This window comes from Cydia pomonella, chromosome 2 (genome assembly GCF_033807575.1).
Source record: "Cydia pomonella isolate Wapato2018A chromosome 2, ilCydPomo1, whole genome shotgun sequence".
NCBI classification, from domain to species: Eukaryota; Metazoa; Arthropoda; class Insecta; order Lepidoptera; family Tortricidae; genus Cydia; species Cydia pomonella.
The window spans coordinates 30,653,878-30,664,286 of record NC_084704.1 but is presented as its reverse complement, the minus strand read 5'-3'; the positions used below and the strand labels follow the sequence as shown (position 1 = coordinate 30,664,286).

The window sequence follows — 10,409 nt, the reverse complement described above, 5'->3', positions numbered from 1 at the left end:
CTCAAAAAGAGTGGATATAGATATAGAGTTATTTACAAAGTTAATGCTAAGCTTAACAGTAAAGTACTTGATATGTATCCGTTGCGATTCAGGCATCACATAAAATATAGACACATAAGTAAGTAAATATTATACAGTTAGCGCCAAGGTTATCTCTTGAAAAGCAAAGTTGGTAGTGGCCGACCGAAATCGGTTTTTTCCGAAACTGAAGGGAAGGAAGGGTCTTGTTCTAGTTTCGGCCGAAACCAAACCTTCGACCGAAACATGATTTTTATGCTGAAAGCTATCGAAACCGAAAGGATCGGCTGGTTTTTGGCCGAAACATGATTTTTATGCCGAAACAAAGTTCGATCGGACACTATTTGAGACACAACTATGATTCTTCTTTTTTTTTAAAAAATTACAGTACCAGCACGCGTATTGTTCCAAATAATTTCGCACTCTTGGTCCGCGCCCGCGCAGATATTATTGACGCTTACTGTATTACAGTATTTCAGTTCTATCTAGTTTTTTCGTTGACTAAAATCACAAGTAGGTACCTAATGATATGTTTGTGTCTTAATAATGAACTGATCATATAATAGGTGCAGACACTATCGAAGAGGTAAACATATGATATGATTACGCTATTTTAGCATTTGATAAAACTTCCCAGATGCAGTGGCGTAGCGTGAAATCTAGCCGTGGGCGAAGTCACGTAACTACGCCACTGCAGAATGTACCTGACAGAAAACATAAGGATATTTTTATCACATATTATATGTAAAATTATGAAATACCTAACAAATGTCATACAAGTGTCTGATAAAAACCTCGTGCTTAAGAGATGCTTAGTATAGCGTTACTTTTTAACTTATAGAATTTCAATTAATAAAAACCACAACGTCGTCTGCGTATTTATGTTTAGAAGATAATTATATGTATACCTAACTAATGATAGTGTCTAAGCACCTATAGTCATTAAAAGTCCCACGAACCTAACGGCCGCCATACAATCGTGAATTAAAACGACTTTATGTTATACTTTGTATAACGTGCAATTGGACATGAACATTCAAGTAACATATATCTGTCTGGTCCAGTTTTCGTTGCTAGAAATTGTAATGCGAAGAAATTAAAATGAGTAGAACTTTTACATATACAGTAGAATCCGCATATAATGACATTGAAGGGAAGAGACAAACACGTCTAAACGGATATCATATAAAGCATAGTTGATTAACTTCTTATTTTTGTTATTTTTTCCAAATGAATCTCAAATTACTAATAAAATTAAGAGATGAGTGCTACCTACTAACCTTGTACCAACTAGGTATCAACTTTTCACTGAGAATTAAAATAAAACATAAACAACTTAACTAGCGAATAACCGGTCATGAAAATAGGATTTATAGGTCATAGAATTATAAGCGAGATTATTTTTTCCGACTTTGCCACAATGAATTTTATAGGTAAACCAAACTTCGCACAGTAAGCGGTTGGTCAGCATAAGCGGAGTCATAATTTATTTATTTATTATAATAAACGGTTTCCACTGTATATACAACTTCTACTCGCTCTATTTTCTTTGTACCTATAACAATTTTTACGAACGAAATCTAGTATGAGACATAGATATCTCTTCTCTTCCTCGCGTTGTCCCGGCATTTTGCCACGGCTCATGGGAGCCTGGGGTCCGCTTGACAACTAATCCCAATTTGGCGTAGGCACTAGTATTAGACATAGATATATGTTACGTTAATGTTCATGCCAAGTTTCATGTCGTTTTAAAATGAGAGCGCAGTGGCGTAGCGTGAACTAATCTAGCCGTGGGCGAAACCACATCTGTGAGGCCCTTTTTGTTCCGTGTGTATTCCCAAGGTAATGAAAAGGTTGGCTTTGCGGGCTCCCCCCGTAAGTACGAGGTCGTGGGCGAGGGCCCCATTCGCCTACGCCTAGCTAAGCCACTGTGTGAGCGTGATTAGATGGGAGCGAATTTTTGGCGGCCGGTTCGTGTGACTCGGTTAAAATCTTAGGTACTAGAAGTAAATATGTACATCTTATGCTCAATGAACCATAGCTCTGATTACTTATAATATAATAAACAAATGAATGGCAGTCATTATCACATTACTTAGGAAGTGTGAATATATATTTTACAAGATGGTGTCGTAAAATCTATTTTCTAAATATTATTATATCGGAGCGTCTAAAGTAATAGTTGAAATGTTAAAGAGCAATAAATAGGCATGCGTACAGAAAGTTAAACCTAACTTTGAAATAGGTATTATTTACTTAAGTTGATAATTGACAGATAGTTTGTTTCAAAATATCAGTACCAGCCACGTTAATTTCTCAATTAAGTATTTACCTACACCAGTGGTGGGCAAACTTTCATAATCGCGGGCCAGAAAGTTTAAGAAATTTCAGAGGAGGGCCAGAATTGCAGAAAAAATGCATTTTTATTATTTCTCGGTCTACGTATAAGTTATTACGAAGGACAGGCGGCGGGCCGGATAAAATCATTTCGCGGGCCGGAGCTGCTTCGCGGGCCGTATTTTGCGTAACACTGACCTATAGGTTCGGCTACAGCAGCCGTTTTTCGAAAAAAATCCTGAATGAGCGTTTTTGCAACACATTCTTCATGTGGAGTAGGTACGAGTACGCTCTTAGATTTTTTGGACTTAATAATAATTAAGCGGTTTCCGACGCATGATGTGGAGAAACATATCATTTCAGGCGAATGAGTGGCTAACGTGCTCGGGGTGGAGCACGTAAAGGATGCTCGAACGTTATGATGAAGAGATTGGATGCAGTCCACATTTTTTTTATACTACGTCGGTGGCAAACAATCATACGGCCCGCCTGATGGTAAGCAGTCTCCGTAGCCTATGTACGCTTGCAACTCCAGAGGAGTTACATGCGCGTTGCCAATGCACATGCCTTATGGCCGCACAAAAGAGATACAAATTACATGTGGCCGCGAGCAAGAATAAGAAAATCGAGGAACGAGGAAGAAGCAACCTTCTGAATTCCCTTCCCTTCAATAAGCTTAGGTTATATAACTACTGCATGAAAACAAAAAACATTGATAATGTGTAGACATGGTTTTCCAAAAAGCACCAATAAGATATAAATCTTAAACTAATACATAATCTATGATAACATTAACAATAATAAATTATTTTATTTCATTCGAACCCAATTCCAACCTAATTACTCGTAGTATCTATACACAATATATTTATTTTTAGTTAAATCCGCTTGTATACTGTATTCCTTGGTCGTACAAGCTGGATTAGGAATTATTTTCTTAAATATTATATTATAAAGTTTGGAATTTTCCTAAGAAGCAAGGACTTTTTTCGCAAGACTCATTGGAGATGGGTTCTGTCCTTTTTTCCTTTACCGAAGAAGAATTTTATGTCAGTTAATTCCAACGAACGCTGTCAGGTATTTAATTGTCATCGAAAATAAGAATAAAATGTTGACATTTTATTCTTTTTTACAAATAAATTTAAACATAAGTAGTGCTAAAGTTATCGGTGAAATCACGGTGAAATGATTAAAATAATCTGCTCTGCTAGGTGTGTCTAAACAATCTATATCGGGCTCGCCTAGCCTAGCCTAGACTTTGTTTGCTTGACTTATTTGATTAAGTGTCTGATTAGTGACTCTGCCGTGAAATGAAATGTTTAAAAACACCCAATTAAAACTTTTAATTAACTCGTATCCAGGCAAAAGGTTTAATATTAATGAATCCCAGGCATCACTTATTAATTGGCAGAAATATATTGAACGCGTAATAATTAGGGATGAAAATTCCGGAGAATATCAAATGCTTTTTCCGGGAATTTTACAAAATTTAGTTTTTTTCAGTTTTTTCCTGTGTTATTCAGTAAAATTAAATACGTCATACACAATGCCACTGATGAGTGATGACAGTGTCAAATATATAAAATGCCAGAAACTAACAAATTAGACGTGCAACCTTAATCTTCCTGTTTAAATTCCCACTTAAATTCATATCTTAAAATACAGAAGTTTAAAAAAAAACTAGTTTTTTCGGCTTTATTCGTTTTTTTGGAAGTATTATAACTGAAATTTGCATTGCATTTTTCGAAAGCATATTGAAAAAAAAAAACGAGTCGTTTGGAAATTTTCCCGTATTTTTCCGGGTTTTTTCAACGCTAGTAATAATAAGTATTTCATTCGCGAGTGAATAGGTACTAGGTATCTAATGAATAAGTGTTTGAAGGGTGACTATAAGCTATAAGAAGTTCAGGCCTTCGACGTCTACGTTCAATTCAAAGGTTAGTAAATCTTGTGTTTTGAGTTATTATTTTCAATTAGCCGCGTTAAATTTTTCCGCTAGGATTCCATATCTATAACTGTAGTCTCATAGTATTCATGTTACGCTTCGGATTTAATTACAAACAGATGAATAATGTGAGGGCCTGCCGCGAACCACGTTCGACGTGTTCTGTCACACTTACGTAAGAATTTTGAAGTGCGACAGAGAGGCAACACGTGGAACGTGGTTCGCGGTAGGCCCTCTGCTTCCAAACATTTGTTTAAAACCTTTGCATCCGTATTATCATTAATTTGTTTCATACAGCTTTGTCAACAACTAACGGTGTTACCAAAGAGGTATTGATTGTAATAGAGAAGTAACGTCTAGGGAATGCACTCTCGATCTTGCTCATAAACGTTCGTCTCTGGACTTCTGAACCCCTGTTTAAACATTACAAATTGCTATACTTGCCTGGGCTAAAAATCATTGGTTAAGTAACATTCGCGTGCACAAAATGCTAATTGTTCAAAAGGGAAATGAGATGATGTAACTTAATCCTAAATGGCTACTCTTTCATTAACATACCGTGCATTTTCCTATTCCCACACAAACAAATAAGACGGCCGATTCAATAGTTGACTTATTTATGGATCATCCTGTATACATATTTACGTGAAAACCCTTTCACTAAAATAGTGCAGAAAATAGTACTTACATGAGAATATTCTTTGAGGTCGATTCTAATTTAACAGTGTGTTACGGTTTTGTACTGGTTTTGATACTAATTTGACGGTCTTTACATGACGCACGACTTCCATTTCATTTCTTATTTTTAATAATGGTAATATCCAGAGAGGAAAATGAGGACTACGTTTGTATGAAAAGGTGATTTCGCGAGGGTCCTCCACTTTCGTCTTAATTCAATGGCTGACAAATTTAATCTCATAGCGCCGTAATTGAAGCTCCCCGTTTTTGTAATCCGAAAAGAGCGATATTTTCTGATATATAAATAATCAGAAATAGACGTAAAAACACAAAGAAAAACTTTGATTTGTTTGTTCCCTAGTTTTTGTTATGAGAGATGAATAAGTAGCAATAAAAACTGCAAATTTCTAATAAAAACTAACGCATCGTGTAAACTTACAGATTTCACTTTGGCACTGAATTAAGCGAGGCGAGGCTTGTTTACTCATTGGCAGAACATTGTTTGCAAATACGCTCATTACCAATGATATGAAATACTTACTAGCGAGAACTACCAAGGCCTGGGATTAGGGAACGTCAAATTTAGTTATAATTTTGTGCACGTTATCTGGCATCAAAGTTTAATAAGCAGGTATAGTTATATCAGGCAGATCAGGGGTTAAAAAGAAAATCAATATATTTCCATATTCTCGTATTCTATACTTTCGTAAACATTCTACAAAATCACCTAAACACTTAGTTATACTTGATGTGTGTTTTGAGTTTAAAGTATTTTACAAAAACGTTCATTACTATTGGAATCTTCTATCTTAGACAGTGAATATCTGGTCTAAGTTGGTATAAGTATAGACCTCTTAATGAACGACAATCCATATAAAATTCGTATTGACTAAAATGTAATTTAAGCTTACCTACGCGCAGCTTTGACGTTAAAATGATAATGATGAAACTATGATTCGCGGAACGGCCATGGCTAATTACAGATGAAATAAAAACCTGTCAAAATATTTACATGCAAAATCACGCCAACCAGGTGAACGCATAAGTTTTTATCACAGCCCGTTTATTAAAATCTTGTTATTAAAGCTACACATAGACTATGACGCGTGTGCTCAATATCATTAAATGTGTATAGTGATATGTAGCAAAGAGAATTGATTGTAATATCTCTCTATTATTATTAATAAAGTCTAAAAAAAAGTGCCCCATTAGTTTGACATCCAAAACAGATGGCGCTGTACTGCGTCATATGTTTTGCGGTCACGATCGTCAAACGTCAACTTTTGAAAATCAGAGCTACCGCAAAATGTATGGGGCTGTACAGTGCCATCTTGTTTAACTGTCAAATTCGAAGCACGAATTTTCTTAGATTTTACACATCTTACCCAATCAATGTATCTTTGATATGTCTCACTAAATCAAAACTCTGAATCCTAATGGAAATATAATATCGTCTTCTAAGAACAAAAGGGTACACTATATAATGCCGAATTTTAGAATATTGAATTTTATTATATTATTTTCCTACTCCTCTACTGTTATCTGTCATTTATGCATTCATTAACACGAATATAAGAACATACATAAAAGATTTCAAGAAAAGTCTATATTGTCTATTCCTCATAAAAGCTCTTGTGCTTTTATAAGTTATAATGTTACTGCGATTAGTGGCTACCAACCTAACAAAACCAAAACGAATACAGTTTTAAACTAAGTGCATTGCTGCCAACGTACAAAATATTCATTTGGTTGCATAGTAAAAATAATTACTTCATAAGTCAGAAACACGCATGTGACACCCGTAATATAGCAACACCCATAGACTACGAAGACCGCTTAGCGTTGCTTGTTAGTCTCCGTAGGCTACGGTGGCCAAAATTGAGAAAAAACTGTCCAAAAAATTAATTTAGCAAGTAGCAAGTACCAGGGCCTCATGAGTTACGAGGAGGTGTCGCCGACCGGCCGGCCGCGGGCCGCGGCCCGGGGCGGGCCGGGCGCGTAACAAGGTATGCTCGCGCGTCTTGGCTATATACTTTTGCTGTAATTTGTTTACCTAAATTAAGATTTATTTTTGTTGACTCGTAGGAAAAATATTGTATGCAACGTTGTATAAGTAGGTCAAAAAATTCTCGTGGCGTATTCCTTTACAATGTTCGCCTACGCCTTCGGCTCCGGCTCACATTGTAACTCACGCCACTCGCCTTTTTTGACCCTTCTTATACAACTGTTGCATAAAATACTATAATATATTAATTATATTCGGAATATTTGGGTGTTCTCAGAACAAAAACAAACGTCGACAAGTAATAAGCGTATTTTAGGCATGTATAAATTTAATTTTGCCGAGTACCTGACTTTATTGTGTTTCAGAGGAAATTCAGTAAAACGGGCGCACCTCGAGGCATCTCAGGTTACGCCGATCTTAGATTAACATCAGAGATTCCCGCCTGCCTCGCGTACGAAATCTGCTCCAGCGTTATTAGCTCTGAACATGTTTTAAACTTCAATGTCTAGATATTGTAAATTACAGGGTTCACTATAGATTTACGAATAATAACAGTCAATACACGTTTATGATAGGTTCATCAGCGATGGTAAAACATCTCCACGTCACGACGATTTTCGGTGTAACGCGCTGGTCGAAATCTTTGGGTCCTAGTGTAACTTTTCTTTAGGTCTGGCAGTGAAGGAACGTAAACTTGTGACACGCGTCATAGTCTAAACGCTTCAGCATCAGGCGTGAAGTAGCATCAGAACGGAGAGCAGCAGGGAGGGCAGCGGGCTGGCCGCGGCCGCCGTCGGCTCCGGCATCGTCAGGTTGGCCGACGGCTGCGAGAACGTTGACGGCCGGATTGCGTCCACTGGGAAGAAAAAGACTTATGAGCGAATTGGGGAATTTTAAAATAAAAACACTATAAACGGGTAGTTTTGGTTGTAAAAGGCTCTCCTTTATAAAGAAAAGTTTATTTCCGCCCCGTCCTTGTCCATGTGCGTTAAACGGGGTTTACAAACATAAAACTCTCAGGGATCATAACGCAATATTTTTTTTTTATGGTATTTCGTTTTTGAAAATCTAGCTAATTAGATCAGCTAGATTCTAACTAGGATACGGCCTAGTCTTTCAGCTAAATTTATGTACGAATCATTTGATATTACCAGTCGCGTTTAAAGGAAAACGCCATGAGGAAACGGGACTAATCCCTCTAAGGCTTAGTTTAGACGCAAAATAGGCGCAAGTCGTCGAGTTGCGGAAAATCGCCCGTATACAATACAATACAAGGCTTAGTTTACTCTCTGGGTCAGTCAGATGGCAGTCTTTCGAAAAAACTAGTGCCTACGACAATTTTTGGGATTAGTTGCCAAGCGGACCCCAGGCTCCCATGACCCGTGGCAAAATGCCGGGATAACGCGAGACAGATGATGAAGGTAAGTAATGATATAGATGGAAGTGGGCGTATGCCCGTCCTCCGTATTTTCATTCACACAAAATGTTCGAACAGTCCTAATGCAAAGTTGCTAAAACGCTCACCTAGCAAAAATGTATAGACCCAGCGATAAGAAAAATCATCAATATTACGGAATACGGCTTGACGTTTGCTAAAAGTTACGTAACTCCAATACCCATTAGCGAGCCGCGATCGGGCAATTTCTATATCAAACTCCAAGTACATAAAACTCGATTCATATCTCCGGCTGGGGGTATATTATCAAGCGCCCGCCGAGAGGGTTCTTACAAAGATAGTGTCACATTATTTTCAAAGTTTCACCCGCAACCCGCAAGCCCTTTCGGGCAGACCGAGGATTCTTCGCGCGATGAGCTATAAAGTACATCTTAGTTGCTCTTTTGGGGATATCTTGAACGCCAACCCTTGCTAGATTGTGATTTACAAGTTGCTTTCATATCATTCTGACAAAGGTAGATACCCGTGCTCAATAAACGTCTAATAGAATTTACGCTAGTAGGTACAGTACAAAATGTTTTACAAAATTAATGCGCCATCTTTACTGCGCGTGATCACAGCTCCTTGCTTCATGACATTCCACTCATTTTATTACGTACCTACTGCTTTTTGATGACTAACTTTACAACTACCGTTGTTAATTTAACATCTACGTTAATGGTAAAGCCATCCAAACAGCCCGTTAAGATCACTAAAGAAATAAAACAACACCACTAAAGAAATAAAACAACACTACAATACGATTTACTTTACCACCCATATAAACTTTCGAAGCAATAGGGAAAATAATATAACTGCCCCGCGGTTTCCCGTCTGTGTATTTGGCCGAAGAGGCATTATTGATAAAATTTGTATTTGTGTTTCTACTTAAATCAAGACCTTTGAATTTAAATGACATGAATATGGAACGATTGATTCCAGACAGATTCGCTATGCGTAGGAATTGTTATTATTACAATAATAACCAACGCAGCCATAGGTAGCATCGGCTGTACTAGTAATAACAGGAGTAGCATTTTGTTTATGTTATAAACTACGACGATAACATTTTGATATGATAAAATATAGAAAATTAGTATATCGACTATTATAGTCGGTGATTAGTTTTAGGCGCAAAATACGATATTTATTTATAATAAGTACCTAAATAGCAACTGGTTAGATAACCAAATAATTGTAGGCATGTAAAAATATGTTTAGTCAATAAATGATCGTATCGTTGGTCTACTAAATTTCGGGGTACTAAAAGTGCGGGCGATGAAGATATGTATCTCGTTCAGTTCTACGCGCTTTGAATATGGATATCGGATACCCTGATGTAAACCCTAGCTTAGATGAGTTGAGAAAATTAGCTTTTCACTCTTAGAGAAGGTTTCCTCTAGCCTTGAAACAAGTATTTAAGACATAAGGGTTAACTCACACCACATGAGTATTAGGAACCTCACCAATGACAGTGTCATTCCTCTGGTCCGCGAACCTATCGTGAATGCTCCGGAACTCAGGTATGGTGCTGACACACGTGATCTCGAGCCGGCCTGTTGCCACCAGCTGCAGCTCCGACACCGTGACGTACAGTTCCCGGTCCGTCCGAGACCGGCTCCGGCTCCGGTGCCGCGACGACGCGTGGACGACGTTCGGCTCGTGCTCGTGTGAATTATGTAACTGGAAGTTTAGATGACCAATTTTATTACAATCGTAAAGTGAGATGGCAAAGTAGTAGTAGAAGGGTAAAAAAATTTGGAAGGCAGTGTACCAAACACTGGCAATGATACAGTGGCGTTATGCGAAAAAAAAAAATGTTTTATTTACTGAATCGATGTTGCTACGTGACTCAATTTCTTGGAAGGTATGTATGTATCTATGAAGTATGATGGCGCCTATTTTCGTTTGCTTCCTAAATGCTTCACCCGAATACTTGTATCATGCAATAACGGCGGCGTGCAGTGCATGAATCATGATCATACGATGAA

At 37.6% G+C, this 10,409-nt stretch overlaps 1 protein-coding gene across 1 annotated transcript in view; it reads right to left on the bottom strand.

Moving 5' to 3' along the window:
• Positions 1-7,226: 7,226 nt before the first annotated feature.
• Positions 7,227-10,409, bottom strand: part of LOC133515519 (uncharacterized) — an 83,879-nt gene continuing 80,696 nt past the window's right edge. Inside the window, exons 6-7 of the mRNA XM_061848065.1 lie at positions 9,885-10,101; positions 7,227-7,839 (exon numbers count right to left, since the gene is read on the bottom strand). Coding sequence (XP_061704049.1) covers positions 7,712-7,839; positions 9,885-10,101 — 345 coding nt within the window. The 3' untranslated portion in view covers positions 7,227-7,711. The remainder of the gene's footprint in view (positions 7,840-9,884; positions 10,102-10,409) is intronic.